We start from the raw sequence: 26,906 nt of genomic DNA on the forward strand, positions 1-26,906 counted from the left end.
AAGTGTTTATTTCTCACTAGCTTTTACATAATATATGAGAAACAGGTTATATTTACACACAATCGAAACAGAGTTTGCAGCTGGCTAGACCAGCCTGTGACGACACCATGCTAACGCCAGTGAAATGTCTTGTAAATCACTTTAGAGGTGTTACCAGGTCCCAAAACAGCATTTTCAGTTTTAGAAATGTTTATTTCTCACTAGCTTTTACAGACAAATGAAACGGAGTTTGCAGCTAGCTAGACCAACCACTGCACTCATATAAAGTAAGTCCCCTTACCACCACATAGATGGCTGTTATCAGGTGGTGAGGATGGACTGTTGGTGGTTGTTGAAAGTCAGGTCCCAGGTTGGTTCCATGGTGTGATTGCAACTTGTGGCACCAGCACATGCTCTCAGACCTGATATGACCCGACTTGCGTAAGTTTCCTACTCACTGCAGCAGTAGTTTTTTTTTAGCTTGAGGTGGCTGAAAACCAAAACTGTACAAACATTCTTCCTCCTCAGTGTATTTACCTGGACCCTCTGGAGAGAGGCATGAGGTTGCAGAAATAATAAACTAAGGACAGGATCAAGTTGCACACGGCATCTGCATCCTGAAAGAACAAAAATCATTAGAGTCCATATGGTCAGTCTCAGTGTGTCCACACACATACACAGAAGCCAAAACTAATGCAACATGTAAAATTATGTCTGATAAATTGGCTTTTTAAAAAAAATAGAAAAGGTTTTCATCAGTTTTTGAGTTACGATGGAATGAGAAAAGAAGAAGTGACTCTTACCCCAAGTTCTGTGGACAGCATTAACGCCTTCCCTTTGGCAGTAAGGTCCTTGTAGATGGACTCTATCTCAGACTGGTACTGTTGTGTGCGTTCTTCTGTGGTTTGAGTCTCCACTGAGAATAACATGTTGCCCACCCTAATACAAAACAAACAAGATACATCTGATGCCGGCGTAGCAAATGTGTAATTGTAATTTAATTTATAATAAATTAACTTTTTTCTACTCCAATAAATATATGTAAAAGAAGCACTGTGTTGGACAAAGTTCTGTTCACAATCAAAATGTAATATTTACTCGTACTGATTGTCTCTACTCTATCATCTCACACAGTCATTAGTTACCCCCACATATAAATTTTGTAGAAAATATCAGGGTGGGACAAAGTTAGGTAGGAACAGGTCTGGGAGCATGCACTGGTGCCACGTGTCTCTGCATCCAACATACTACGACACCACCTTGGCTACTGCATGGCAGACACCCAATCAGACAACCACTCCATCAAAAATATCCATCTATCTGCTGCAGCCAGCTGAAAGGTGGACATCCCCCCTTACTCCAGCTGCTGCATCCTCAACGCTGAGGCACCCGCGTGCTGGATCATGCATTCCAACGGTACCAAACAACCCACTGAAGAGACCTTGTAACAAAGATATCAAGTTGTCCTTTTAGGTCACTGGTGAGTGTCAAAAGTCTCACAATCATATAGGACAGGACAGACCAGGAGCCTAAAAGCTTGGATCCTCATTCTCCTGTACAGACAGCATCACCAAACACCTCTGTCCACTCACCTCATGACTCCATTTATGGAATCATGAGGGAACTGGACAGGGCTAAGCCTGTACGCAGTAAATTTTGCTGCGTAAAATATACTCTGCCGAGTTAACATTTGGTCCGAGTCTAAATAGAGTAAAATACACTCTATTATAGATTCTAATCCAATTACAGTTTTTCCACGAATCTGACTGGTTAAGTGTGTGAGATTTCACACTGTATAATATCGGGGTAACGGTGGCAAAATACTCGACCGTTTCACATTTGGATGTATTACTCTGCACCCTGACCGGTGTTCTGATGAGATGTCATTCCTGTTGAATTTCATTCCTGTCCTCCGCGCAACTGCGCATGCAATATAGTCGGAACATGGAACTGTCGATTTATGTGATGAGACGCACAATTCTACAGAACACCGGCTGCGTGCTGCTAGCTGTTAGCGCTGTTATTTGAGAGCAAGAGAAAGTTGCGTACCAACACCGCCACCGTCGCCGAAATGGGTGAATTTAAGCTACCATACGAAAGTATTGATTGGATTCTGATACAGATAACGCGTCGCCGTTAAGCTCTGTTTGTGACCGTATAACCAGCATGAACGTCCACAAATCATCAGATACAACAGGGTAATTTCCTAAGTGAAAACAGCTCTATCGACTGAATAGTCCACCCCTAAAAACTGGTCTGCCCTGCCTCCACTGCGCAAGCGTCATTTACGACCACAGCAGCCCCTGTGAGATGGAGTCTCTTCACCCAATCAAATGGATTAATGAGATTATTAACCATCAGATGATAAAGGTAAAACCTCTTAAATCATTATAAAGTCAGTTTAAGCAGAAACAAGGCTGTTTTAAGCAGAAATGAGGCAATAATCGTTGACGCTTTGAAATGACGGATGAGCAGTGAAGGCAACAGCTAGCAGCCCATGTGGCTGCAGCGCTCTGATCGCTTCCTGTTTTTTATGATGAAATAATGCTGAATTTATATGGAAATGATTGTTGTACAAAAGCTTCAGATATCTGTTGCTGAGATAGATGATGACTGGAGTGCAGTTTTAAGCAGAAACGAGGTGATAATCCGTGAACCGCGGCTGATGACGCCTGTGCAGTGAAGGCAGGGCGGACTGATTTTTAGGGGGGGGGGGGGGGGGGGGCGTTTGGTCGGCGACACCGTCTAGTCAATGCAAGTGGTTCTACTCCAATAAGAGTTGATTTTACACTGTGTTGAGTTAATTTAGCCCTGTAGTAGAGTATATTTAACTATTTACACTGGGACCAAATGTTATCCCAGCAGAGTAAATTTTACTCAGCAAAATTTACTGTGTAAGCTCTCTCCTGGCATCTCCTGATCTAAAAGGCCGAGGTCCCAGACACATGAATGACACTGCAGAAATCAATGAATGGCTCTACAAGTTCAACACAAATACACTTCTAATGGCTGAATCCATTGAAACTCTGGATTTTCATCTTGGTCCAGAACCATCACAATCTCAGCTATTCAAATTCCTCCAAAGCTTCCGAGTGCTACAATCATGGTGTCTACTTCTATAAAGATCACAGCGTCACAAGGGAAGTCAAGGGCAGGAAGTCATTGAATAGTGCAGTAGACAGAACATGTCCCTAACAAACGCCAATTTCCACTGGGGAAAATTCAGAGATTCTGCCCCGTACAATGTGGCACTACCAGTACCTAATGCGGTCCACAGTTCAATGAGCAAGTAACTGGTACTGAATACTATTACAATAATACTTGCAAGAACCTTTCCTGGCATAGAATACCCATGTAATTATTGTAAACCCTTTCCAGAATGGGATGATGGGTCATTTCTTTCAGTCTGTATAATTAACCTGCTGCTCTAAACAGACAGACAAAAACATATATAGTCTACAATGCCAGCAGAACAGCATCTCTACCAGCCTGGTGGAGCGCTGCTCCAATGCCTTAGACCCTTGGAGTGTTCCCTGCCCTCATCTGTGTCACAACCATTGTCAGTATTTAGTGGTTCCCATAACAAATGTATTAGTATAATTTAATTTTTACATTATTTAAAATTTTCTTTCTTCTCCAGCAAATTTATTTGAAGGAAGCTGTTTAGCAACCACAATGTAGTATTTACCCATATCAATTCTTTGTAATGCCATCACCAGAAGTAATATGTTAACACCTCTTATAAAATTTGTAGGAAATGGGTAGAAAACAAAGCCGGGCTGCACCTATCTCCAGTGATGGTGATGGTGAAACCATCGTACTCTTTCCCAGGATCCTTCGTACTTGGCACTTTGGAGTTGACCGTGAAGCCATCTCTAGTTTTACTGTTGAACTGCTTCAAAAAATAAACACACAAACATACATAAACCACCAGATGTAAAGCAACCAAAAATTACACGACACTACATTATGGCCATTTTTTAGAGAATATGAATAACACAAAAACTTTTTTTCACTCATGGTTAATGGCTGTGTGAAGTCATTTATTGTCAAACAACTGTGTTTGCTCTTTTTAAATCATAATGACAAGAGAAACTACCCAAATGATCCTGATCAAAAGTTTACATACCCCTGTTCTTAATACAGTGACAGCTTGGAGTCTTTTGTGGTAGTTTGTGCACGAGGCTCTCTGATGGTGAAGCTGCTACTGAACATGTCTTGGACTTTATTTACATCAAGTACAAAGAAATACAAACAGTATGGCACCCTATGGTAAATCTGAATGGAGTAGACAGTTCTTGAAAACTGAGTGACTGTGCAAGAAGGAAAAGTATGAAGAAAGACATTATAGGCTTATGTGGCTGTGATTGGAGAAATTGTGCAGAGTGCAAGCTTTGCATTTTATTGTCACGTTATACAGAGGAGGATTTTCTTAAAAAGACCTGAAAGTTTAGTTCAGCTACAAATTGCCACAAGGTACATCTGAGCAGCAAGCCTAGATTTGATCTGTTTTGGTGAAAGAAAATCCTTCTCCGCTCTATTCCACCATGTAGCTGAGTATGTATGTATTAGGGCTCATCTCAGTCTGGCATATTACCGCCAGTATCAGTATGGGTGATCTGTTCGTACCAAGAAGACTCAAGCATATGATGGTTCAGCTACAGATGGAGCAGCAACAACAGCTGGGTAGTGTTGCCACAAATGCACATCTTCATTAAAGTGTTTATTGGAAAGTACTGTTCTGTATGAGAGCTGGCGAATGAATGACTACAGCTGATTGGCCCACGAATATATAACCACATGATCAGTGGCATGACCAGTTGAACAACTGCTCGCTGGTCACTAAGGCTTCTTAGGAAGGTGCCACAGCCTTTTTCTTAAAGGGGTGAACACAAGGTGGCTATTCCTAACTATCTGTGGGCAGACTGTGCACCATTGTGCAGAACAACTTTGTGAAGTTTTCACTAAATTCTTCCAGATGTGCGCCGAAGTGAGCTAAATACCTAAAGTGTGGAAAACATACCCATTACAAAATAAAGTATGGCAAGGAACTGAAGACTTTAAGACCTGTAGCACGCACATCCTCGATCTTGAAAGATATGATCATCTCCATCATTGATGGTAAATTAGACCCGTTACAGTTTGTTTTCCAAGCTGGTAAGAGTGTGGGGGATGCAAATGTTTTCATCCTGGACAGTCGATAACCAGCTTGGAAAAGCCAACTCACATGTGAGACCTTTTATTTGCAGATATTTCTGCAATGGTCTAGTGGTTAAGCATTGGGCTTGAGACCAGAAGATGCTCGGTTCAAACCCCAGCCTGACTGGAGTATCACCAAGGACCCTTGGCCAAGGTCCTTAATCCCCAGCTTGCTCCCGGTGTGTCGTGGACACCTCGTATGGCAGCACCCTAAAATCATTGCGTGAGTGCGAGACATCGTTGTAAAGCACTTTGAGCTTCTGATTCAGATGGAAAAGCACTATAAATGGCGTCCATTTACCATTTTTCTTTATCTTTGAATGAATGAAAACTGTTTATTTCGAACATTTGATACAACAACAATTACAAGATAGATCAGTAAAGACAACAACAAAAAAGTTCCTACTGTGTACCCAACATGTCCGAAAAGGGGTAGGGTGAAGCATCAGCTTATTTATCCCTACCCCTTCTTCCCCACAACCAGTAATACCCTTTGCCACATATACACATAAATTCCTACACACCTAAACCGATATCAATATATATATATATACATATATATACACATACACATACATATACACATCAACATACATACACATATACATATATACACATATATATATACACAAACATAAATATACACCTACACATACCTACTTACATACAAAATACTATATATTTACAAGCCGAAGCAAAAAACAAAAACACCCTAACCCTCATTACCCTTCCTCCTCCCTATACCCAGAAAAAAAACATATTTTTGTACCGCTGTTTGAACTGGTTCATGCTTGGACATTGCTTGAGCCCCACTCCCAATCTGTTCCACATCCTCACCCCACAGACAGAAATACAGAAACCTTTTAATGTTGTTCGTGCCCACTGATGCTTTAAATTAAATTTCCCCCTCAGACTGTAATCCCCTGATCTGTTAAAAAACATATTTTAATATTTGCTGGAAGTAAATTGTTTATTGCTTTATACACAATTTGTACTGTTTGAAAATGAACCAAGTCTGTGAATTTTAAGAATTTGGATTGTAAAAATAGTGGATTTGTATGATCTCTATAGCCAGTATTATGAATAACTCTTATAGCTCTTTTCTGCATTACTGATAGTGATTGTGTTGTACCTTTATAAGTATTACCCCATACCTCTGCACAGTACTGTAAATATGGTAAAACCAGTGAGCAGTAAAGAATGCGGAGTGAGTTGTGGTCCAGAATATGTTTCGCTTTGTTTAGAACTGAAATGCTTCTTGACAGTTTACTTTGTATATGTTTTATATGAGTCTTCCAGTTTATCTTATCATCTATTATCACCCCCAGAAACTTATTTTCATGTACCCTTTCAATATCTACCCCCTCGACTTGTTACTGAACCTGTATGTCTGTATTACAATAGCCAAATAACATGTATTTTGTTTTACATAAGTTTAATGATAATTTATTTCTGTCAAACCATATTTTCAATTTTCCCATTTCTATACTGATCCTCCTCAGTAACTCCTGCAAATCCCCCCCTGAACAAAAAATGCTTGTGTCATCTGCAAATAATACTAATTTTAATATTTTGGAAACATTGACAATATCATTTATATAAATTAGAAACAGTTTTGGACCCAATACTGACCCCTGTGGGACGCCACAAGCATTGTCCAAGCATGATGATGTATATTCCCCCAACTTCACAAACTGTTTTCTGTTACTTAAGTAGCTTCTCACCCAGTGCAACACCAACCCCCTAATCCCATACTGTTCAAGTTTATTGATTAATATGTCATGATTAATTGTATCAAAAGCCTTTTTAAGGTCTATAAATATTCCAACTGAATGTAATTTGTGGTCTATGGCGTTTGTAATCTCCTCAACTGATTCTATTAATGCAAGTGATGTTGAACTATGTGCTCTGAATCCATATTGACTATCAGTAAGTAATTTATGTTTATTTATGAATTTGTCTAATCTATTATTGAATAACTTTTCTAATAATTTGGAAAATTGTGGAAGCAAAGAAACAGGTCTATAATTTGTGAAGTGGTGTCTATCCCCAGTCTTATACAGCGGCACAACCTTAGCTATTTTCATTTGATTGGGAAATTTACCGGTTTGAAATGATAAGTTACAGATGTATGTTAATGGTTCTACAATCCATTCAATGACCTGTTTTACCACCACCATATCAATTTCATTTAAATCGGTAGATGTTTTATATTTACAATTATTCACAATGTCTATAATTTCATTTCCATCCACTGCTGTGAGGAACATTGAACAGGGATTTCTTTCTATGAGATTATTATCCCAATCCTCAGGTTGGGAATCGGGAATTTTTCTGCCAAGCTTGGTCCAATATTTACAAAAAATTATTAAAACCGTTGACTACCTCATCCTTATTTTCCTTCTTGACATTATTATCAATGAAATACTGAGGGTAACTCTGTTTTTTATTACCATTTTTGATAATGCTATTTAATATATCCCATATTCCTTTAATATTGTTTTTGTTATTATATGTTACTATAATATTCCTTCCTACATACCCGTATAATATTAGTTAATCTATTTTTGTATTTCTTATATCTATTTTCTGCCTCTTTAGTCTTTAGTTTTATGAATTCTCTATACAGTGTATTTTTCTTATTACATGCATTTCGTAACCCTTTCGTCATCCATGGTCGAGCTTGGATTTTTTGTTTTCTGTAGTCTTGTTTAATTGGACAATTTTTATCATATAATGATGTAAATATTTGTAAAAAAGTTTCATATGCACTATCAACATCACTTTCACTGTATACCTTTTCCCAGTTTTGCTCCTGTAAATCCTTCTTTAGTGTGTTCATGTTTTCCTCTGTCCGCACTCGCCTGTATTTTATTTTCTCCTCTGGCTGATTCCGCCGATGGTTTCTATTATAAACGATGAAAACTGGTAGATGATCACTAATGTCATTGATTAATAATCCACTCACAGTGTTATTCTCAATATCATTGCTGAATATATTATCAATTAAGGTGGCACTATGGGATGTAATTCTGCTTGGCCTGGTGATTTTTGGATATAAACTCATACTGTACATTATACTGATAAATTCATCTGTTATTTTATGCTTATTTGGATTGAGCAGATCAATATTTAAGTCACCACAAATGAACACAGTTTTTTGATTAGTTTTTGAGAACATTTTTCCCATACAGTCAGTGAATGTTTCAATACAAGATCCTGGTGCTCTATATATACAGCTGACTAATACATTTTTGCTTTTTTCTTCACATATTTCAATAGTTATACATTCTAATAAGTTATCAATCACAGTTGTCATATTGTCTACTATTTTATAATCCATGTTCTTATCCACATACACAGCCACTCCACTCTTATTTTTTCTGTTTACACAATTAAATTCATATCCATCCAGTTCAAAATCCATTCCTTTATCTTCATTGATCAATCAATCAATCAATCAATTTTTTTTATATAGCGCCAAATCACAACAAACAGTTGCCCCAAGGCGCTTTATATTGTAAGGCAAGGCCATACAATAATTATGTAAAACCCCAACGGTCAAAACGACCCCCTGTGAGCAAGCACTTGGCTACAGTGGGAAGGAAAAACTCCCTTTTAACAGGAAGAAACCTCCAGCAGAACCAGGCTCAGGGAGGGGCAGTCTTCTGCTGGGACTGGTTGGGGCTGAGGGAGAGAACCAGGAAAAAGACATGCTGTGGAGGGGAGCAGAGATCGATCACTAATGATTAAATGCAGAGTGGTGCATACAGAGCAAAAAGAAAAAGAAACAGTGCATCATGGGAACCCCCCAGCAGTCTACGTCTATAGCAGCATAACTAAGGGATGGTTCAGGGTCACCTGATCCAGCCCTAACTATAAGCTTTAGCAAAAAGGAAAGTTTTAAGCCTAATCTTAAAAGTAGAGAGGGTGTCTGTCTCCCTGATCTGAATTGGGAGCTGGTTCCACAGGAGAGGAGCCTGAAAGCTGAAGGCTCTGCCTCCCATTCTACTCTTACAAACCCTAGGAACTACAAGTAAACCTGCAGTCTGAGAGCGAAGCGCTCTATTGGGGTAATATGGTACTACGAGGTCCCTAAGATAAGATGGGACCTGATTATTCAAAACCTTATAAGTAAGAAGAAGAATTTTAAATTCTATTCTAGAATTAACAGGAAGCCAATGAAGAGAGGCCAATATGGGTGAGATATGCTCTCTCCTTCTAGTCCCCGTCAGTACTCTAGCTGCAGCATTTTGAATTAACTGAAGGCTTTTTAGGGAACTTTTAGGACAACCTGATAATAATGAATTACAATAGTCCAGCCTAGAGGAAATAAATGCATGAATTAGTTTTTCAGCATCACTCTGAGACAAGACCTTTCTGATTTTAGAGATATTGCGTAAATGCAAAAAAGCAGTCCTACATATTTGTTTAATATGCACTTTGAATGACATATCCTGATCAAAAATGACTCCAAGATTTCTCACAGTATTACTAGAGGTCAGGGTAATGCCATCCAGAGTAAGGATCTGGTTAGACACCATGTTTCTAAGATTTGTGGGGCCAAGTACAATAACTTCAGTTTTATCTGAGTTTAAAAGCAGGAAATTAGAGGTCATCCATGTCTTTATGTCTGTAAGACAATCCTGCAGTTTAGCTAATTGGTGTGTGTCCTCTGGCTTCATGGATAGATAAAGCTGGGTATCATCTGCGTAACAATGAAAATTTAAGCAATACCGTCTAATAATACTGCCTAAGGGAAGCATGTATAAAGTGAATAAAATTGGTCCTAGCACAGAACCTTGTGGAACTCCATAATTAACTTTAGTCTGTGAAGAAGATTCCCCATTTACATGAACAAATTGTAATCTATTAGACAAATATGATTCAAACCACCGCAGCGCAGTGCCTTTAATACCTATGGCATGCTCTAATCTCTGTAATAAAATTTTATGGTCAACAGTATCAAAAGCAGCACTGAGATCTAACAGAACAAGCACAGAGATGAGTCCACTGTCCGAGGCCATAAGAAGATCATTTGTAACCTTCACTAATGCTGTTTCTGTACTATGATGAATTCTAAAACCTGACTGAAACTCTTCAAATAGACCATTCCTCTGCAGATGATCAGTTAGCTGTTTTACAACTACCCTTTCAAGAATTTTTGAGAGAAAAGGAAGGTTGGAGATTGGCCTATAATTAGCTAAGATAGCTGGGTCAAGTGATGGCTTTTTAAGTAATGGTTTAATTACTGCCACCTTAAAAGCCTGTGGTACATAGCCAACTAACAAAGATAGATTGATCATATTTAAGATCGAAGCATTAAATAATGGTAGGGCTTCCTTGAGCAGCCTGGTAGGAATGGGGTCTAATAAACATGTTGATGGTTTGGATGAAGTAACTAATGAGAATAACTCAGACAGAACAATCGGAGAGAAAGAGTCTAACCAAATACCGGCATCACTGAAAGCAGCCAAAGATAACGATACGTCTTTGGGATGGTTATGAGTAATTTTTTCTCTAATAGTTAAAATTTTGTTAGCAAAGAAAGTCATGAAGTCATTACTAGTTAAAGTTAATGGAATACTCAGCTCAATAGAGCTCTGACTCTTTGTCAGCCTGGCTACAGTGCTGAAAAGAAACCTGGGGTTGTTCTTATTTTCTTCAATTAGTGATGAGTAGAAAGATGTCCTAGCTTTACGAAGGGCTTTTTTATAGAGCAACAGACTCTTTTTCCAGGCTAAGTGAAGATCTTCTAAATTAGTGAGACGCCATTTCCTCTCCAACTTACGGGTTATCTGCTTTAAGCTACGAGTTTGTGAGTTATACCACGGAGTCAGACACTTCTGATTTAAAGCTCTCTTTTTCAGAGGAGCTACAGCATCCAAAGTTGTCTTCAATGAGGATGTAAAACTATTGACGAGATACTCTATCTCCCTTACAGAGTTTAGGTAGCTACTCTGCACTGTGTTGGTATATGGCATTAGAGAACATAAAGAAGGAATCATATCCTTAAACCTAGTTACAGCGCTTTCTGAAAGACTTCTAGTGTAATGAAACTTATTCCCCACTGCTGGGTAGTCCATCAGAGTAAATGTAAATGTTATTAAGAAATGATCAGACAGAAGGGAGTTATCAGGGAATACTGTTAAGTCTTCTATTTCCATACCATAAGTCAGAACAAGATCTAAGATATGATTAAAGTGGTGGGTGGACTCATTTACTTTTTGAGCAAAGCCAATAGAGTCTAATAATAGATTAAATGCAGTGTTGAGGCTGTCATTCTCAGCATCTGTGTGGATGTTAAAATCGCCCACTATAATTATCTTATCTGAGCTAAGCACTAAGTCAGACAAAAGGTCTGAAAATTCACAGAGAAACTCACAGTAACGACCAGGTGGACGATAGATAATAACAAATAAAACTGGTTTTTGGGACTTCCAATTTGGATGGACAAGACTAAGAGACAAGCTTTCAAATGAATTAAAGCTCTGTCTGGGTTTTGGATTAATTAATAAGCTGGAATGGAATTGATCCATGTTTCTGATATAGCAATTATGTTAAATATTTTTTTAAACTGACTTAAATATTCTTTAATGTTGTTAAAGTTTGCATATAGACTTCTGCTGTTGAAATGGATTATTGATAATTTGTTATCCGTTTTAATGATCCGATTAAACTGTTCATCTGTATAATAGCAACAACTGTCATTGATATTTGAGAAGAAATTATTGTCCGGGTCTATATCGTGCTCCAAGTCCAGTACATTGTGGTCTGTGTATTTAAATGTTCTCAGTTCTACTTTTCCATGATCAGCAATCCTTTGAGTTATATCCTTCTTGTCTCCAGATGTAGATGAATAGGTAGTAGATGAATAGGTTCCTCTGGTCTGTGTCATGGTGTTGTGATGTGTTTGTGTCCTCATACCTTATTGGTCATATTTGTCCAGATCCTCACTTTAAGAAACACTATTCATATTTGTCCAGCTCCTCGATGTTCCTTATTGCCATGACTTTTGCTTGTTCTGGTGATCCGTTCAGTTTGATGAATATTTTACAGTTTGAAGTCCATGTGTGCTGGATTTTTCCCTGTTTCTTCAAGAAGCGTGCTTTCCTGGCGATGTCGGCATTCCGTTTGGTGAGATGTTCATTGATGAATACGTTTGTCCCTTTCAGTTTTCTTCCTTGTTTTAACAGTGCTGTTTTGCGTTTTCTGTTGATGAATCTCATGATGACGGTTCGTTTATCACCGTCATTTCTCCGGGGCAGAGGGTGGCACGCTTCAATGTTATTTAAATCCATTTCTATACCTTTAGATAGGAGGAAATCAGCAACCTGTTTTTCCACAGAGCTGACCTCCTGTTCACTGGGCTCCCCTCCGCTCTCATCTGTTACCGCCCGTGCGTAGGACCGTGGTTTGATATGAAGACCTGTGATGATGACGTCGTTAATTCTGGTGTACTGCTCCAATTCAGCCACTCTATTTTCCAGCTGCACCAGATGCCGGTCTTTCTCGGCATTCTGGAGCCGTAATGCCTTCACCTCCTCCACCAGATCCATGATTGATTTCTGTTGCTGCTTCACAACAGAAATCTCCTCTGATAAAAAGTCCAGAGATTTTTTAATATCGTCACCTTCCTCCGCTGTCAGAACCTTCTTAGGCCCCATGGTCGGCTTATGAGCAGCTTGTCGATCGCCGATGTTAACAGCCTGCGTTGTTTGTCACCGGGATGGATCTGCACTGCGCTGGTGCCGCGCGGCCTCGGTGTTTCCGCGCTGATGGATCCGCGGTGGCTGCACGAGGCCTCGGGGAAGCGGCACTCGTGACGCAGTGCGCGGCCTCAGTGAATTCACGTTGGGCCTCGGACGTTGTTGCTGTCCAGTCGCTGGGCTAAGTTGCCGGTTGAGGTGGTATTCCCACTGTCCGGGTTGGCAAACACCGGCGTGGCAGATGGCAACTACAAACACCACCTCTGAAAACTCAGGTACAAACTTTTTGCAGCTCACTCTGACGACACGCAGCTCTGACTGACTGTGACTGACGCAGCTCTGACTCTGATGCCTTCAAGCTGCACAAATACCCAAAACTTCAGTTTTATCTGGATTTAAAAGCTTATCTTTCGATAAGCTGTTGCTTTTAGGAGGTTTTTATTCATTTATTTTTTATTTTGCTTGTTTTTAATAGACAGAATAAAGCAGGTATTGATAAATGGACATACATAGCACCAAGGCCCCATTGTTTTCTAAACTGACTTAATTTGCTTTCACTTCTGGTTATGTATCAATGTAACTTACACAACAACATGGCTTTAAAAATCCAGAAAGGAGGATTTATCAATGAACTCTGGCACAAATTTACATTTAAGGCCACATATTTATATGGCTGTGCCACTTATGTGCATCTCTGGTCATTCTCCATCACGCTAGTGCAGATTAAATCTAACACACAAGTGTTTACTCAGTTCATACAGATGCAGATATTTTTACCATTTCATTAACCTTTACAAACTAATTCCCCCCCCTTACCTTCATTATAGGAAGTAGATCTTCTACTTTATTAACATTTTCAAGGGCCTGACGCACTTCTAGGAGCCCTCTAGGATTGTATGCCCTAGGAAAGATTAGTTAAAAAAATTAGTAAAAAAAAACAAAAACTGGGAAAATTTATTTTCGTGTAAAATGGTTAACACACACACACACACACACACACACACACACACACACACACACACACACACACACACACACACACACACACACACACACACACACACACACACACACACACAAACCAAAATAGCCACCTCTTTAACCAGCACGCAAGATCGAAGAAATTGGAATGACTTCTTAAAATTTTTTAAGTACCGTATTTTCCGGACTATAAGTCGCACCAGCCACTTTATCCATTATAAAGAAAAATAAACCATAAATAAGTCGCACCGGAGTATAAGTCGCACCAGCCACTTTATCATTATAAAGAAAAATAAACCATAAATAAGTCGCACCGGAGTATAAGTCGCACCAGCCACTTTATCATTATAAAGAAAAATAAACCATAAATAAGTTGCACTGGACTATAAGTCCCATGGACATACAGGTATGTTAACTTAACATGAAAAGTTCAGATGATAATATTGTGACGGCTACCGTTTTCAGATGCATATTTCACCAGTCGTAACTTACAATCTGCAGAGTATGATTTTCTTTTTGGTGGCATTTTTTCGGGCCTTCTCCGTTGTCTTGTTAAGTTATCAGTAATGTTGAAATTTTTATTTTTCTATGGTAGTCAGAAGTCGCAGGAACAGTCACACAAGCCTTGAGTGCCCTCTCGTGAGCTGCATTTTACCTACAGATATGTTTGTATTTTGCGGACCACATTGCGAGCCGAACCATGCAGCGCCTACCTGCGCAGCTCATGACCTCCCAGCGGTGTCGATCCAGCTCCTTCCAAGTGCAGACGCTAATCCTCCGCCGTCGCTCAGTGCTCCCATGCAGCTCTCAGCGTCAACTCTGCTCACACTGATATCCAAGGGTTGAAGCTGTTTTGTTAGCCGTCCCGGAATAAACACCATGTTCGTCTGCTTCAAACGCTTTTCACAATCTTCGATGCCAGCTCCTTCCAAGTGCACACACTAATCCTCCGCCGTCGCTCACCCGGTGCTCCCACGCAGCTCTCAGCGTCAACTTAAACACTCTGTTCACACTGATATCCAAGGGTTGAAGCTGTTTTGTTCGCCATGCCGGAATAACAGCAAGCACCGTATTCGTCAGCTTCACACGCTGTGGGTGAGGTGAGGAATACGCGTCCAACGTTCTTTTCTCTGATTGGTTATCGTGACCAGCGTGACTTATAGGATGGCCGCCATACTACAGTGTCCATGATGCATTGCATTTCCTTTTCTGGTGGCCATTTTTTTAAAACATAGATCGACTCTGTCACGTAAAATTGTTTTGTTACAGTAAATTAATTGAGATCCTACCGGTATATTTTTCATTTATAAGTCGCACCGGAGTATAGGTCGCACCCCAGGCCAAAACATGTAAAAAAGTGCGACTTATAGTCCGGAAAATACGGTACTAATTGGCATAGTTAGGGGCAAAGGCTGACCTGTAGAATTAGTGCATTCATGCACCCGTGCCAGTTAACCCCTAATTATGCCAGTGATTCATTCAAAAGCTTTGCAAAGTAGTTAAATCAATTTCTGGATTCTGCTGGAAGCAGTTGAATCCAGTAAATGATTGTACTGGTTGTATGTTCTTAGGGACACAATAATCATCTAACTACTTTATATGGAAATGAAGTAGACAGTGTAACTGACTTAACATGTACACAATTGTTTGGTAATGACATATGTGGACTTGTAATAACAAGTTTGAAAATGTCTAGTCAGTGTGTATACAAACCTGTGACATCAAATGTGTCTATCAAACATTTAGGTTTAAATTATTCTGAAATTGTGTTTAGGCCATTTTTAACTTAAATTAACTTCTGAGTGAATCATTGTCTTGAATTAATATGAATGCATCATAACTCAGGCACTAAAGGACATTTTAATTTGTTCACAGAAAACTAAAAAAACAAAAAAAAAACAAGAATTGTCATAATACACAAGTATTAAATTACCCGTGATACACAAGTATTCTGTCTTTGATGAAATCGAGGATATTGTCAAAGTAGGCAAGATATCTGATGTTGATAATCTGCCCCCTAAAGAGAAGAAAACATGGTTTCAAACTACTTTCTGTTGTTTTTAAGTAACAGCAAATGCATGTTGTATGTTACAAATAACCTTTAAAAGTAAATGAGAAGGATTAAGTGTGTTAGAAAGGACTTGGGAGAAAGGTGTTACCTGATGAGATTGATGTGATTGTTGAAGCCTCGACTGAGACTCCTGGCTGGCATTTGGTCTAACCACAAAACTGGCTGATCTGGATCTGCAATTCTTGAGCACAATAAAAGCCACATGTAGCATGACAGCACTATAATCCAGTCATTTAACAGGAACAAACATTTTTTTTTGTTCATAAAAAAAGGGAATTTGTTCCTTTGTCTACCTCCTTGATTCATTCAATGGTATTTAGACATTTTATACACTGAAGGTTCCCCATGTTGTGACTTCAGCACTATCAGGAACACGAAGGAGCAGCAGAGTTTCAGTCCAGACTCTGAGGCTCAGATATGTGTAACTGTTGGCTATCGGCTATCAATGTCCCTTTTTTCATTCCCACCTTTCTGTTTTAAACCAATTTCCCAAACGGGATTAGATTACATAATGATGCTTTAGCTGCACTTTCCATTTTTGTAAGACAGAAACCATTTAGGATTGTTGCAAATCTGGAGAAACACTCAACATTTACAGTGCATCCAGAAAGTATTCACACAGCTTCACTTTCATTTTGTTATGCTACAGCCTTATTCCAAAATGGAGTAAATTCATTTTTCCCCTTCAAAATTTTACTCACAACACCCCATAATGACATGAAAAATTTTTTTAAATGTTTGCAAATTTATTAAAAATAAAAAACTAAGAAATCACGTGTACATAAGTAACTCAGGCATGAAAGGATATTTTATTTTGTTCAGAGAAAATAAAAATACACAAGAACTGTGATATACGCAACTATTAATTTAGCTGTAATACACAAGTATTCTGTCTTCGATAGCTGATGCAGCAGATCTTCAGCCCTATAAAACTTTGTAAAACCCTTGTAACTGTTAGAATGGCCTAAGCAGTGGGTCACCCCTTTGAGTCTGGTCTGCTTGGGGTTTCTTCCTAAATATCATCAGGGGGAGTTTTTCCTTACCACTGTCGCCTGTGTGCTTGCTCTAGGAGTTTGTAAGGTCAAACCTTACTTTTGTAAAGTGCCTTGAGGCAGCTTTCTTGTGATTTGGCGTGATATAAATGTTATAAAATGAAACTGAATTATTCACACCCTCAATACTTTGCTGATGCACCTTTGGCAGCAATTACAGCCTCAGGTCTTCTTGAATATGATGCCACCAGCTTGGTGCACCTATCTTTGGGCAGTTTGGTCCATTCCTCTTTGGGGCACCTCTCAAGCTCCATCAGGCTGGATGGGGAGCGTCAGTGCACAGCCACTTTCAGATTTCTCCAAAGATCAATCAATCAATCAACTTTTTTCTTATATAGTGCCAAATCACAACAAACAGTTGCCCCAAGGCGCTCCATATTGTAAGGCAAGGCCATACAATAATTATGAAAAACCCCAACGGTCAAAACGACCCCCTATGAGCAAGCACTTGGCCACAGTGGGAAGGAAAAACTCCCTTTTAACAGGAAGAAACATCCAGCAGAACCAGGCTCAGGGAAGGGCAGTCTTCTGCTGAGACTGGTTGGGGCTGAGGGAAAGAACCAGGAAAAGGACATGCCGAGAAGGGGGGCAGAGATCGATCACTAATGATTAAATGCAGAGTGATGCATACGGAGCAAAAAGAGAAAGAAACAGTGCATCATGGGAACCCCCCCACAGTCTACGTCTAAAGCAACACAACCAAGGGATGGTCCAGGGTCACCCGATCCAGCCCTAACTATAAGCCTTAGCGAAAAGGAAAGTTTTAAGCCTAATCTTAAAAGTAGAGAGGGTATCTGTCTCCCTGATCTGAATTGGGAGCTGGTTCCACAGGAGAGGAGCCTGAAAGCTGAAGGCTCTGCCTCCCATTCTACTCTTACAAACCCTAGGAACTACAAGTAAGCCCGCAGTCTGAGAGCGAAGCGCTCTAATGGGGTAATATGGTACTACGAGGTCCCTAAGATAAGATGGGACCTGATTATTCAAAACCTTATAAGTAAGAAGAAGAATTTTAAATTCTATTCTAGAATTAACAGGAAGCCAATAAAGAGAGGCCAACACGGGTGAGATATGCTCTCTCCTGCTAGTCCCCGTCAGTACTCTAGCTGCAGCATTCTGAACCAACTGAAGGCTTTTTAGGGAACTTTTAGGACAACCTGATAATAATGAATTACAATAGTCCAGCCTAGAGGAAATAAATGCATGAATTAGTTTTTCAGCATCACTCTGAGACAAGACCTTTCTGATTTTAGAGATATTGCGTAAATGCAAAAAGGCAGTCCTACATATTTGTTTAATATGCGCTTTGAATGACATATCCTGATCAAAAATGACTCCAAGATTTCTCACAGTATTACTAGAGATCAGGGAAATGCCATCCAGAGTAACGATCTGGTTAGACACCATGCTTCTAAGATTTGTGGGGCCAAGTACAATAACTTCAGTTTTATCTGAGTTTAAAAGCAGGAAATTAGAGGTCATCCATGTCTTTATGTCTGTAAGACAATCCTGCAGTTTAGCTAATTGGTGTGTATCCTCTGGCTTCATGGATAGATAAAGCTGGGTATCATCTGCGTAACAATGAAAATTTAAGCAATACCGTCTAATAATACTGCCTAAGGGAAGCATGTATAAAGTGAATAAAATTGGTCCTAGCACAGAACCTTGTGGAACTCCATAATTAACTTTAGTCTGTGAAGAAGATTCCCCATTTACATGAACAAATTGTAATCTATTAGACAAATATGATTCAAACCACCGCAGCGCAGTGCCTTTAATACCTATGACATGCTCTAATCTCTGTAATAAAATTTTATGGTCAACAGTATCAAAAGCAGCACTGAGGTCCAACAGAACAAGCACAGAGATAAGTCCACTGTCCGAAGCCATAAGAAGATCATTTGTAACCTTCACTAATGCTGTTTCTGTACTATGATGAATTCTAAAACCTGACTGAAACTCTTCAAATAGACCATTCCTCTGCAGGTGATCAGTTAGCTGTTTTACAACTACCCTCTCAAGAATCTTTGAGAGAAAAGGAAGGTTGGAGATTGGCCTATAATTAGCTAAGATAGCTGGGTCAAGTGATGGCTTTTTAAGTAATGGTTTAATTACTGCCACCTTAAAGGCCTGTGGTACATAACCAACTAACAAAGATAGATTGATCATATTTAAGATTGAAGCATTAAATAATGGTAGGACTTCCTTGAGCAGCCTGGCAGAAATGGGGTCTAATAAGCATGTTGATGGTTTGGATGAAGTAACTAATGAAAATAACTCAGACAGAACAATCGGAGAGAAAGAGTCTAACCAAATACCGGCATCACTGAAAGCAGCCAAAGATAACGATACATCTTTGGGATGGTTATGAGTAATTTTTTCTCTAATAGTCAAAATTTTGTTAGCAAAGAAAGTCATGAAGTCATTACTAGTTAAAGTTAATGGAATACTCAGCTCAATAGAGCTCTGACTCTTTGTCAGCCTGGCTACAGTGCTGAAAAGAAACCTGGGGTTGTTCTTATTTTCTTCAATTAGTGATGAGTAGAAAGATGTCCTAGCTTTACGGAGGGCTTTTTTATAGAGCAACAAACTCTTTTTCCAGGCTAAGTGAAGCTCTTCTAAATTAGTGAGACGCCATTTCCTCTCCAACTTACGGGTTATCTGCTTTAAGCTACGAGTTTGTGAGTTATACCACAGAGTCAGACACTTCTGATTTAAAGCTCTCTTTTTCAGAGGAGCTACAGCATCCAAAGTTGTCTTCAATGAGGATGTAAAACTATTGACGAGATACTCTAACTTCCTTACAGAGTTTAGGTAGCTACTCTGCTCTGTGTTGGTATATGACATTAGAGAACATAAAGAAGGAATCATATCCTTAAACCTAGTTACAGCGCTTTCTGAAAGACTTCTAGTGTAATGAAACTTATTCCCCACTGCAGGGTAGTCCATCAGGGTAAATGTAAATGTTATTAAAAAATGATCAGACAGAAGGGAGTTTTCAGGGAATACTGTTAAGTCTTCTATTTCCATACCATAAGTCAGAACAAGATCTAAAATATGATTAAAGTGGTGGGTGGACTCATTTACTTTTTGAGCAAAGCCGATAGAGTCTAATAATAGATTAAATGCAGTGTTGAGGCTGTCATTCTCAGCATCTGTGTGGATGTTACCAACAGGGACTTAGAAGAGAGAGACCTAATGTTTAACAGACCACATTTAACTGTTTTAGTCTGTGGTGCAATTGAAGGTGCTATATTATTTTTTCTTTTTGAATTTTTATGCTTAAATAGATTTTTGCTGGTTATTGGTGTTCTGGGAGCAGGCACCGTCTGAACCGAAAGATGTTCAATCAAATTCAGGTCTGGTCTCTGGCTGAATGAAATGAAAGACTCGTTAGCAGACTTTTAATAAGCCTTTCATTGGATTCAGGTGTGTTGGAGCAGGGAGACAACTTAAGAGTGTCAGGAATGTGGCTCTCGAGGACCGAACATGGCCACCCCTGCCCTACAGGATTCATGGTTGTGCAATTGTGTTTTTAAGCTGAGGATGGCTGTGTATCAGGCTGTAGATTGAGTTGTCCTTGAACCGAAAACAAATCTGATTTTGAGAGGTCACTGAGCCCCTACACTGCTAATCCCAGAAGCATAGTACCCCTTTGACCCTTACAAAGGTGGGATTTAGATGTAAGAAAGTATTTTGAAGACAAATTGTTGCACACAGCCTACATAAGTCACACAGCAACCAATATTTAAATGTTTTCTGTTCAATGACAACATGTTCAAACAAGAGCAAAGGACGTTTTGTTTTACAGGTTGCAATTATGACAATTATCCACGGTGGAAGGTACAACTACTGCAGTTTCACTAATTCTATGTTTTGACTGATAGCAAGTTCCAACTTGTACAACCCCAGTTCCAATGAAGTTGGGACGTTGTGTAAAATGTAAATAAAAACAGAATACAATGATTTGAAAATCCTCTCCAACCTATATTCAATTGAATACACCACAAAGACAAGATATTTAATGATCAAACTGATAGGCTTTTTTGTTTTTGTGCAAATATTTGCTCAGTTTGAAATGGATGCCTGCAACACATTTCAAAAAAGTTGGGACAGGGCAACAAAAGACTGGGAAAGTTGATGAATGCCCAAATCCCCAAAAGGCTCAGCCATTCACAAGCAAAGATGGGGTGAGGATCACCACTATGTGAACAACTGTGTGAAAAAATAGTCCAACAGTTTAAGAACAATGTTTCTCAATGTTCAATTGCAAAGAATTTAGGGATTCCATCATCTATAGTCCATAATATAATCAGACGATTCAGAGAATCTGGAGAACTTTCTACACGTAAGCAACAAGGCCGAAAACCAACATTGAATGCCCGTGACCTTCGATCGCTTAAAAACAGACGTCATTGTGTAAAGGATCTTACTGTGTGGGCTCAGGGACACTTCAGAAAAACCATTGTCAGTTAACACAGTTTGTCGCTACATCTACAAGTGGAAGTTAAAACTCTACCATGCAAAGTGAAAGCCATACATCAACAACATCCAGAAACGCCGCCGCCTTCTCTGGGCCCGAGCTCATTTGACATGGACAGACGCAAAGTGGAAAAGTGTGCTGTGGTCTGATGAGTCCACATTTCAAATTGTTTTTGGAAATCATAGATGTCATGTGCTCCGGACAAAAGAGAAAAAAGACCATCCAGATTTTTACCAGCGCAACGTTCAAAAGCCAGCATCTGTGATGGTATGGGGGTGTGTTAGTGCCCATGGCATGGGCAAGTTACACATCTGTGATGGCACCATCAATGCTGAAAGGTACATCCAGGTTTTGGAGAAACACATGCTGCCATCCAAGCAACGTCTTTTTCAGGGACGTCCCTGCTTATTTCAGCAAGACAATGCCAAGCCACATTCTGCATGTGTTACAACAGCGTGGCTTCGTAGTAAAAGAGTGCGGGTACTAGACTGGCCTGCCTGCAGTCCAGACCTGTCGCCCATTGAAAATGTCTACCGCATTATGAAGCACAAAATACGACAACGGAGATCCCGGACTGTTGAACAACTGAAGTCGTACATCAAGCAAGAGTGGGAAAGAATTCCACCTACAAAGCTTCAACAATTAGTGTCCACAGTTCCCAAATGCTTATTAAGTGTTGTTAGAAGGAAAGGTGATGTAACACAGTGGTATGTTTACCACTGTCCCAGCTTTTCAAAATGAGCAAATATTTGCACAAAAACAATAACGTTTATCAGCTTGAACATTAAATATCTTGTCTTTGTGGTGTATTCAATTGAATATAGGTTGAAGAGGATTTGCAAATCATTGTTGTATTCTGTTTTTATTTACATTTTTACAACATCCCAACTTCACTGGAATTGGGGTTGTATGTTTCTATTAGTTTGTCTCAGTTCATATATATTTGTACACTCACTGCAATAAGCTACTTGGTTGTTTTCTGCATGTCGCAAAAAATAATTCTGACTCTGTACATCTAATGCAGCTTAAAGTGCAAGTGACATGGTTTTTGATGTTTTATAGAATAAGATTGCACATAAGGGACTATATACCGCAATGGCCACATTTCGCCCGCATCGCACCGCCTTCTCTCTGTGGCTGTGCACTGCTCCGGAGCAGGCTCTGCCCTCTGAAGCACCTGTACTGAAAATGTGAACTGAGGCCTGCGCTGTCCATGTGGGAAGCCAGAGACTGATGGAGCACGCCGCTCGGGCAAAATGCATAGGACACTGCCATCTACTGGCAGTGACAATAGTGCCCGCCCAAATATCACACGGTTGTTGCGCTGCCAAATCACACTTAAACAGAATTTTCCGTTTTGCAAATGCCTTTTTTTAACCTATGAAAAAAAAAAAGAAGACACTTTACAAAAACACATTTATTTGTAAAAACCAACACACACATTACAGTAACTTGTGTGTTGGTTCTAACATATAATAAATCAGCCAATCAGGGATGTTTGTACAGATGCAATTTATTAAAATAACAGTGAAAGTCCCTGTAACAATAAAAATTAACACTGAGTTGTTAGGACCAGTCTGGTGTTATATTTATGTTGGTAAAACCTTCTGATTTGTATGCATTTAATATATAATTTAATATTTAATTCAATAAAGCTACATTACAATTTAACATTATTAAGTCGTTGTAGCTAATGGGGACTCCTGTTCTGCTTGTGGACATCTGCATTGTTTGCATGTACCGAGTGGCCTGAGACCAGTGCAACGAGTCTACTAAAATACCTCTGTGAAGTCACACAACGTAAGTGCCTCTGGGTAATATTTGGCCAAAATAATGTGTGTTATGATCACAATTCAATCATTCAATTTTTTTTTCTTCAACAGAACGTCGCATACTATCACAAAATAATATGAATCAGTGAGAAAAACATTATGTCAGTTGCACTTAAAATGCTTGTTGAAAACTTTAGTTTTGTAGTACGTGTTGTGTTGTGCATATGTGTAGTTGTTGCCTAATGATGTACTCTGCTTGTATCCACAACAAACATATCTGCAATGAAGATCTTTCACAGCACAAAGGCACACTGACAGTAACTGCCTGCAGTGATCGAGGACTGATTATAGCTTTAGTCACATGAAAAAAATGTATTTGTCACGTGCACAGTTATACATGCACAACCTGCAGTGAGACAGTGAATGTGCTGAGTGACAGTAATGCATATCTTTGTAACAGCGTGAGTTACGATGTTATGCAATGCTTCTCCTGCAAATCTACGAATTAAGAACATATATTCTGTAGGGTTTTGTTTTTTAAACCAGCTATCTTAGCAACTAAATTTTACTCTGCTGATATAACATTTGATCCCAGTCTAAATAGAGCAAAAACACTCTATTGTAGAGTGAAATCAGCTCTACTGGTGTCGCTGACCGAATGGTCCCCCCGCCCCACCTTGCCTCCACTGTACAATGGCTGGAGGTGAAGAGGGCCCTGGTTGGAGGGGGGGAAGCTGAAGGGTTTTAGCCATGCTAATGCTCCCCAGAACCATTTTCTGCAGTGAATTTGTGAGGAGAAATAGGGAGGATGGAGGCAGTTCTTTATCAAACTCTTTACAAGCTGGACAAAATGTGACACAAATGTCTGTGCCGTGTGAGGAACAGATCCAAGCCTAATACCACTGAAATGATCTTGTTTTTAAATAAAAAAAAAAACATTTTGTACAACTATGGTCATAACAGTTTGTGCTAGCTGCACAAACATTTCACTTTTTATATCGCTATTACATACAGTATTTCATGACGCCACAATCAAAATATAACACAAGTATATTATTATTGTCTTTAAATGAAAATATAGTCAAAAATTTCAAGATGCACATAGAACCTTTATTATTTAAAATACATAACAGTGCCTGTTTCATTGTTCTATGCACGTGCTATGTTAACGATTGGCCAGCACGTCGCCATATTTAACTGTATCAAAAGCTTCTAAACACAAAAACAATTCATTAAAACTGCTTCATATTGAGTCATTGGTTCAAAACACTTTGGTTTCTCCGTCAGTAATAATTTAGTAATAAAATACATCAGTGACCACATTTTTTAGCGCATGTGCACAGATAGACTTAAAATCATGAATACTTGCTAACCAGCACATTAACATATGACATAGTACGCATGTACGACCTAGTTTACAACTAGTTGAAGTCTGTAATCTACTGTCTCAACACACAATTAGCCTGATTGTGCTACGTCTGTAGTGACAAAGGACACAATTTTTTTAGGCAATAGATTATTTGATTTGTTAGGCCATTTATTGGCTTACCTTGTCATCCAAAAATGGCCGACTCAGAAACAAGATTTGAACCTATGCTGAAATTCTCTCTGAACTCTTCACGTGCAGCCAGTGTTGCCAGATAGGAAATATGCAACTATCGTACCAAAACCTCAAAATTATCGTATTTTGGGAGAAATTAGTGTACACAAACAAAACGCACACAACGTAGCTATTTTAGCATTGTTTTTTTTAATTTCCAAAGAATTTTACTTTTACATTGCTCTTCAGATTCTGCCTTTCTCTTCTCTCCTCCACTTTCACCCTCCTCCTAGTTTTCTGAACTCATTTAGGAACTTTTCTTTTTACGTCGTGTTGACAGTTTCTCTCTTCTCGCTTAGCTGCTAGGCTCAAAGGTTGTGTGTGTATAGTGATGGTGATGGGGGTGGGTTAAGCTACGTATGTGCGCATGTGCAGCCAAAACAGTCTACATTACAGGTCAGTTGTCTCGGGCCCAGGGAGGGAGGGGCAGGGCCGAGAATTGGGAACTCATTACTTTGTATGGAGAGGGGGTGGGCTTTCAAATGACTTTGTCCCGGGCCGGCCAACGCTAACAGCAGCCCTGTGTGTGGTGTGTCTTTGATGCCGCCTGAGTGCAACGCCTGCGAAATGTGGGTGAAGTTGGCAGTTCAGTCGAACTCTGACCTCCCCTTGCTCACAGGCTGGTTTTAATGCTGTGATCAACTCACAATACAAAGATAATAGTAATGCATAGTGACATGAAGAAGTAACTTTAATCTGATTACTGATTTGGAAAGACTAACGCATTAGATTACTTGTTACCGAAAAAAAAAAAGTGGTCAGATTAGGCATCACTGCGTATCACGTGCACAGTTTTGAGCGAATTATTGATCACAGAATACTGCAGTCAGAATGTTGTCAGCAGATGTTAACAGCTGTTTTGCGTGTGCGTCTTAAACTCCTCTCCTTTCATTAAGAAACAACGCGCTGTAGTCTGGTCTAATCTAGTCATCAACAGAAAATTAATGGGAGAATTTTTTATTTTGGTGTGACATTTCTTGCTTGTGCGTAAGAGCATGAGATTGATGCTGAAAGTGCGAGTATCACGCCAGATGTGTGAGAGTTGGCAACCCTGCTTCAGTTCACTGAGATGTAACTGGGTACCAGCCATCCATTTCACACGACAAATGATGGTAAATAAATAAATAAAGATAAATATGGTGCTTTTCTGGGCTTAACTTTCATCCAGAACTGCCCAGAAACAGCAGAGCTAAGACTTGGCCTGAAATTCAGACACTACAGACCTCTTTTGGCCATTTTGTGCAACTACAACAGATTGTGTATTTTAAACTTTGCTGTACTTCCATTTCTTCCCAAATTTTTCTCTCTTTTTTGAACATGTCTTTTCAATACAAATAAAATAATTAATAACAAAAAAAACCCTCAATAATCCCAAATCCCTGCAGGTGTTCTGATGCAAATATTATGATTAAACTGCTCTAACAGTAGTTATTAATAAAAACTAACGCCAAGCTCTAAATTTTTCTCGAGTCCAACCAGGCGTCATAATATCAAACGGGTCCAAGCAGATTCCATAAGAAAAATGATTATGAAGCCCAGAGTACTGAATCAAATGGGATCACAAGAAGTGAAACGTAAGAAAACTATATACAGTAGTGTTCAGAATAATAGTAGTGCTATGTGACTAAAAATATTAATCCAGGTTTTGAGTATATTTCTTATTGTTACATGGGAAACAAGGTACCAGCAGATTCAGTAGATTCTCACAAATCCAACAAGACCAAGCATTCATGATATGTACACTCTTAAGGCTATGAAATTGGGCTATCTGCTGTTGACGCTACAAACTCAAAACTATTATATTCAAACTGCTTTTTTTAGCAATCCTGTGAATCACTAAACTAGTATTTAGTTGTATAACCACAGTTTTTCATGATTTCTTCACATCTGCGAGGCATTAATTTTGTTGGTTTGGAACCAAGATTTTGCTGGTTTACTAGTGTGCTTGGGGTCATTGTCTTGTCGAAACACCCATTTCAAGGGCATGTCCTCTTCAGCATAAGGCAACATGACCTCTTCAAGTATTTTGACATATCCAAACTGATCCATGATACCTGGTATGC

The 26,906-nt window shown here is 39.3% G+C and overlaps 1 protein-coding gene across 1 annotated transcript in view; it reads right to left on the reverse strand.

The window, feature by feature from the left end:
- ttc13 (tetratricopeptide repeat domain 13) overlaps nt 1-26,906 on the reverse strand; it is a 117,861-nt gene that overhangs the window by 5,431 nt on the left and 85,524 nt on the right. Inside the window, exons 15-20 of the mRNA XM_034162263.1 lie at nt 16,028-16,120; nt 15,802-15,885; nt 13,704-13,788; nt 3,765-3,874; nt 783-918; nt 517-596 (exon numbers count right to left, since the gene is read on the reverse strand). Of these exons, the coding sequence (XP_034018154.1) occupies nt 517-596; nt 783-918; nt 3,765-3,874; nt 13,704-13,788; nt 15,802-15,885; nt 16,028-16,120 (588 nt within the window). The remainder of the gene's footprint in view (nt 1-516; nt 597-782; nt 919-3,764; nt 3,875-13,703; nt 13,789-15,801; nt 15,886-16,027; nt 16,121-26,906) is intronic.

Source organism: Thalassophryne amazonica, chromosome 21, assembly GCF_902500255.1.
Source record: "Thalassophryne amazonica chromosome 21, fThaAma1.1, whole genome shotgun sequence".
Taxonomy (NCBI): domain Eukaryota; kingdom Metazoa; phylum Chordata; class Actinopteri; order Batrachoidiformes; family Batrachoididae; genus Thalassophryne; species Thalassophryne amazonica.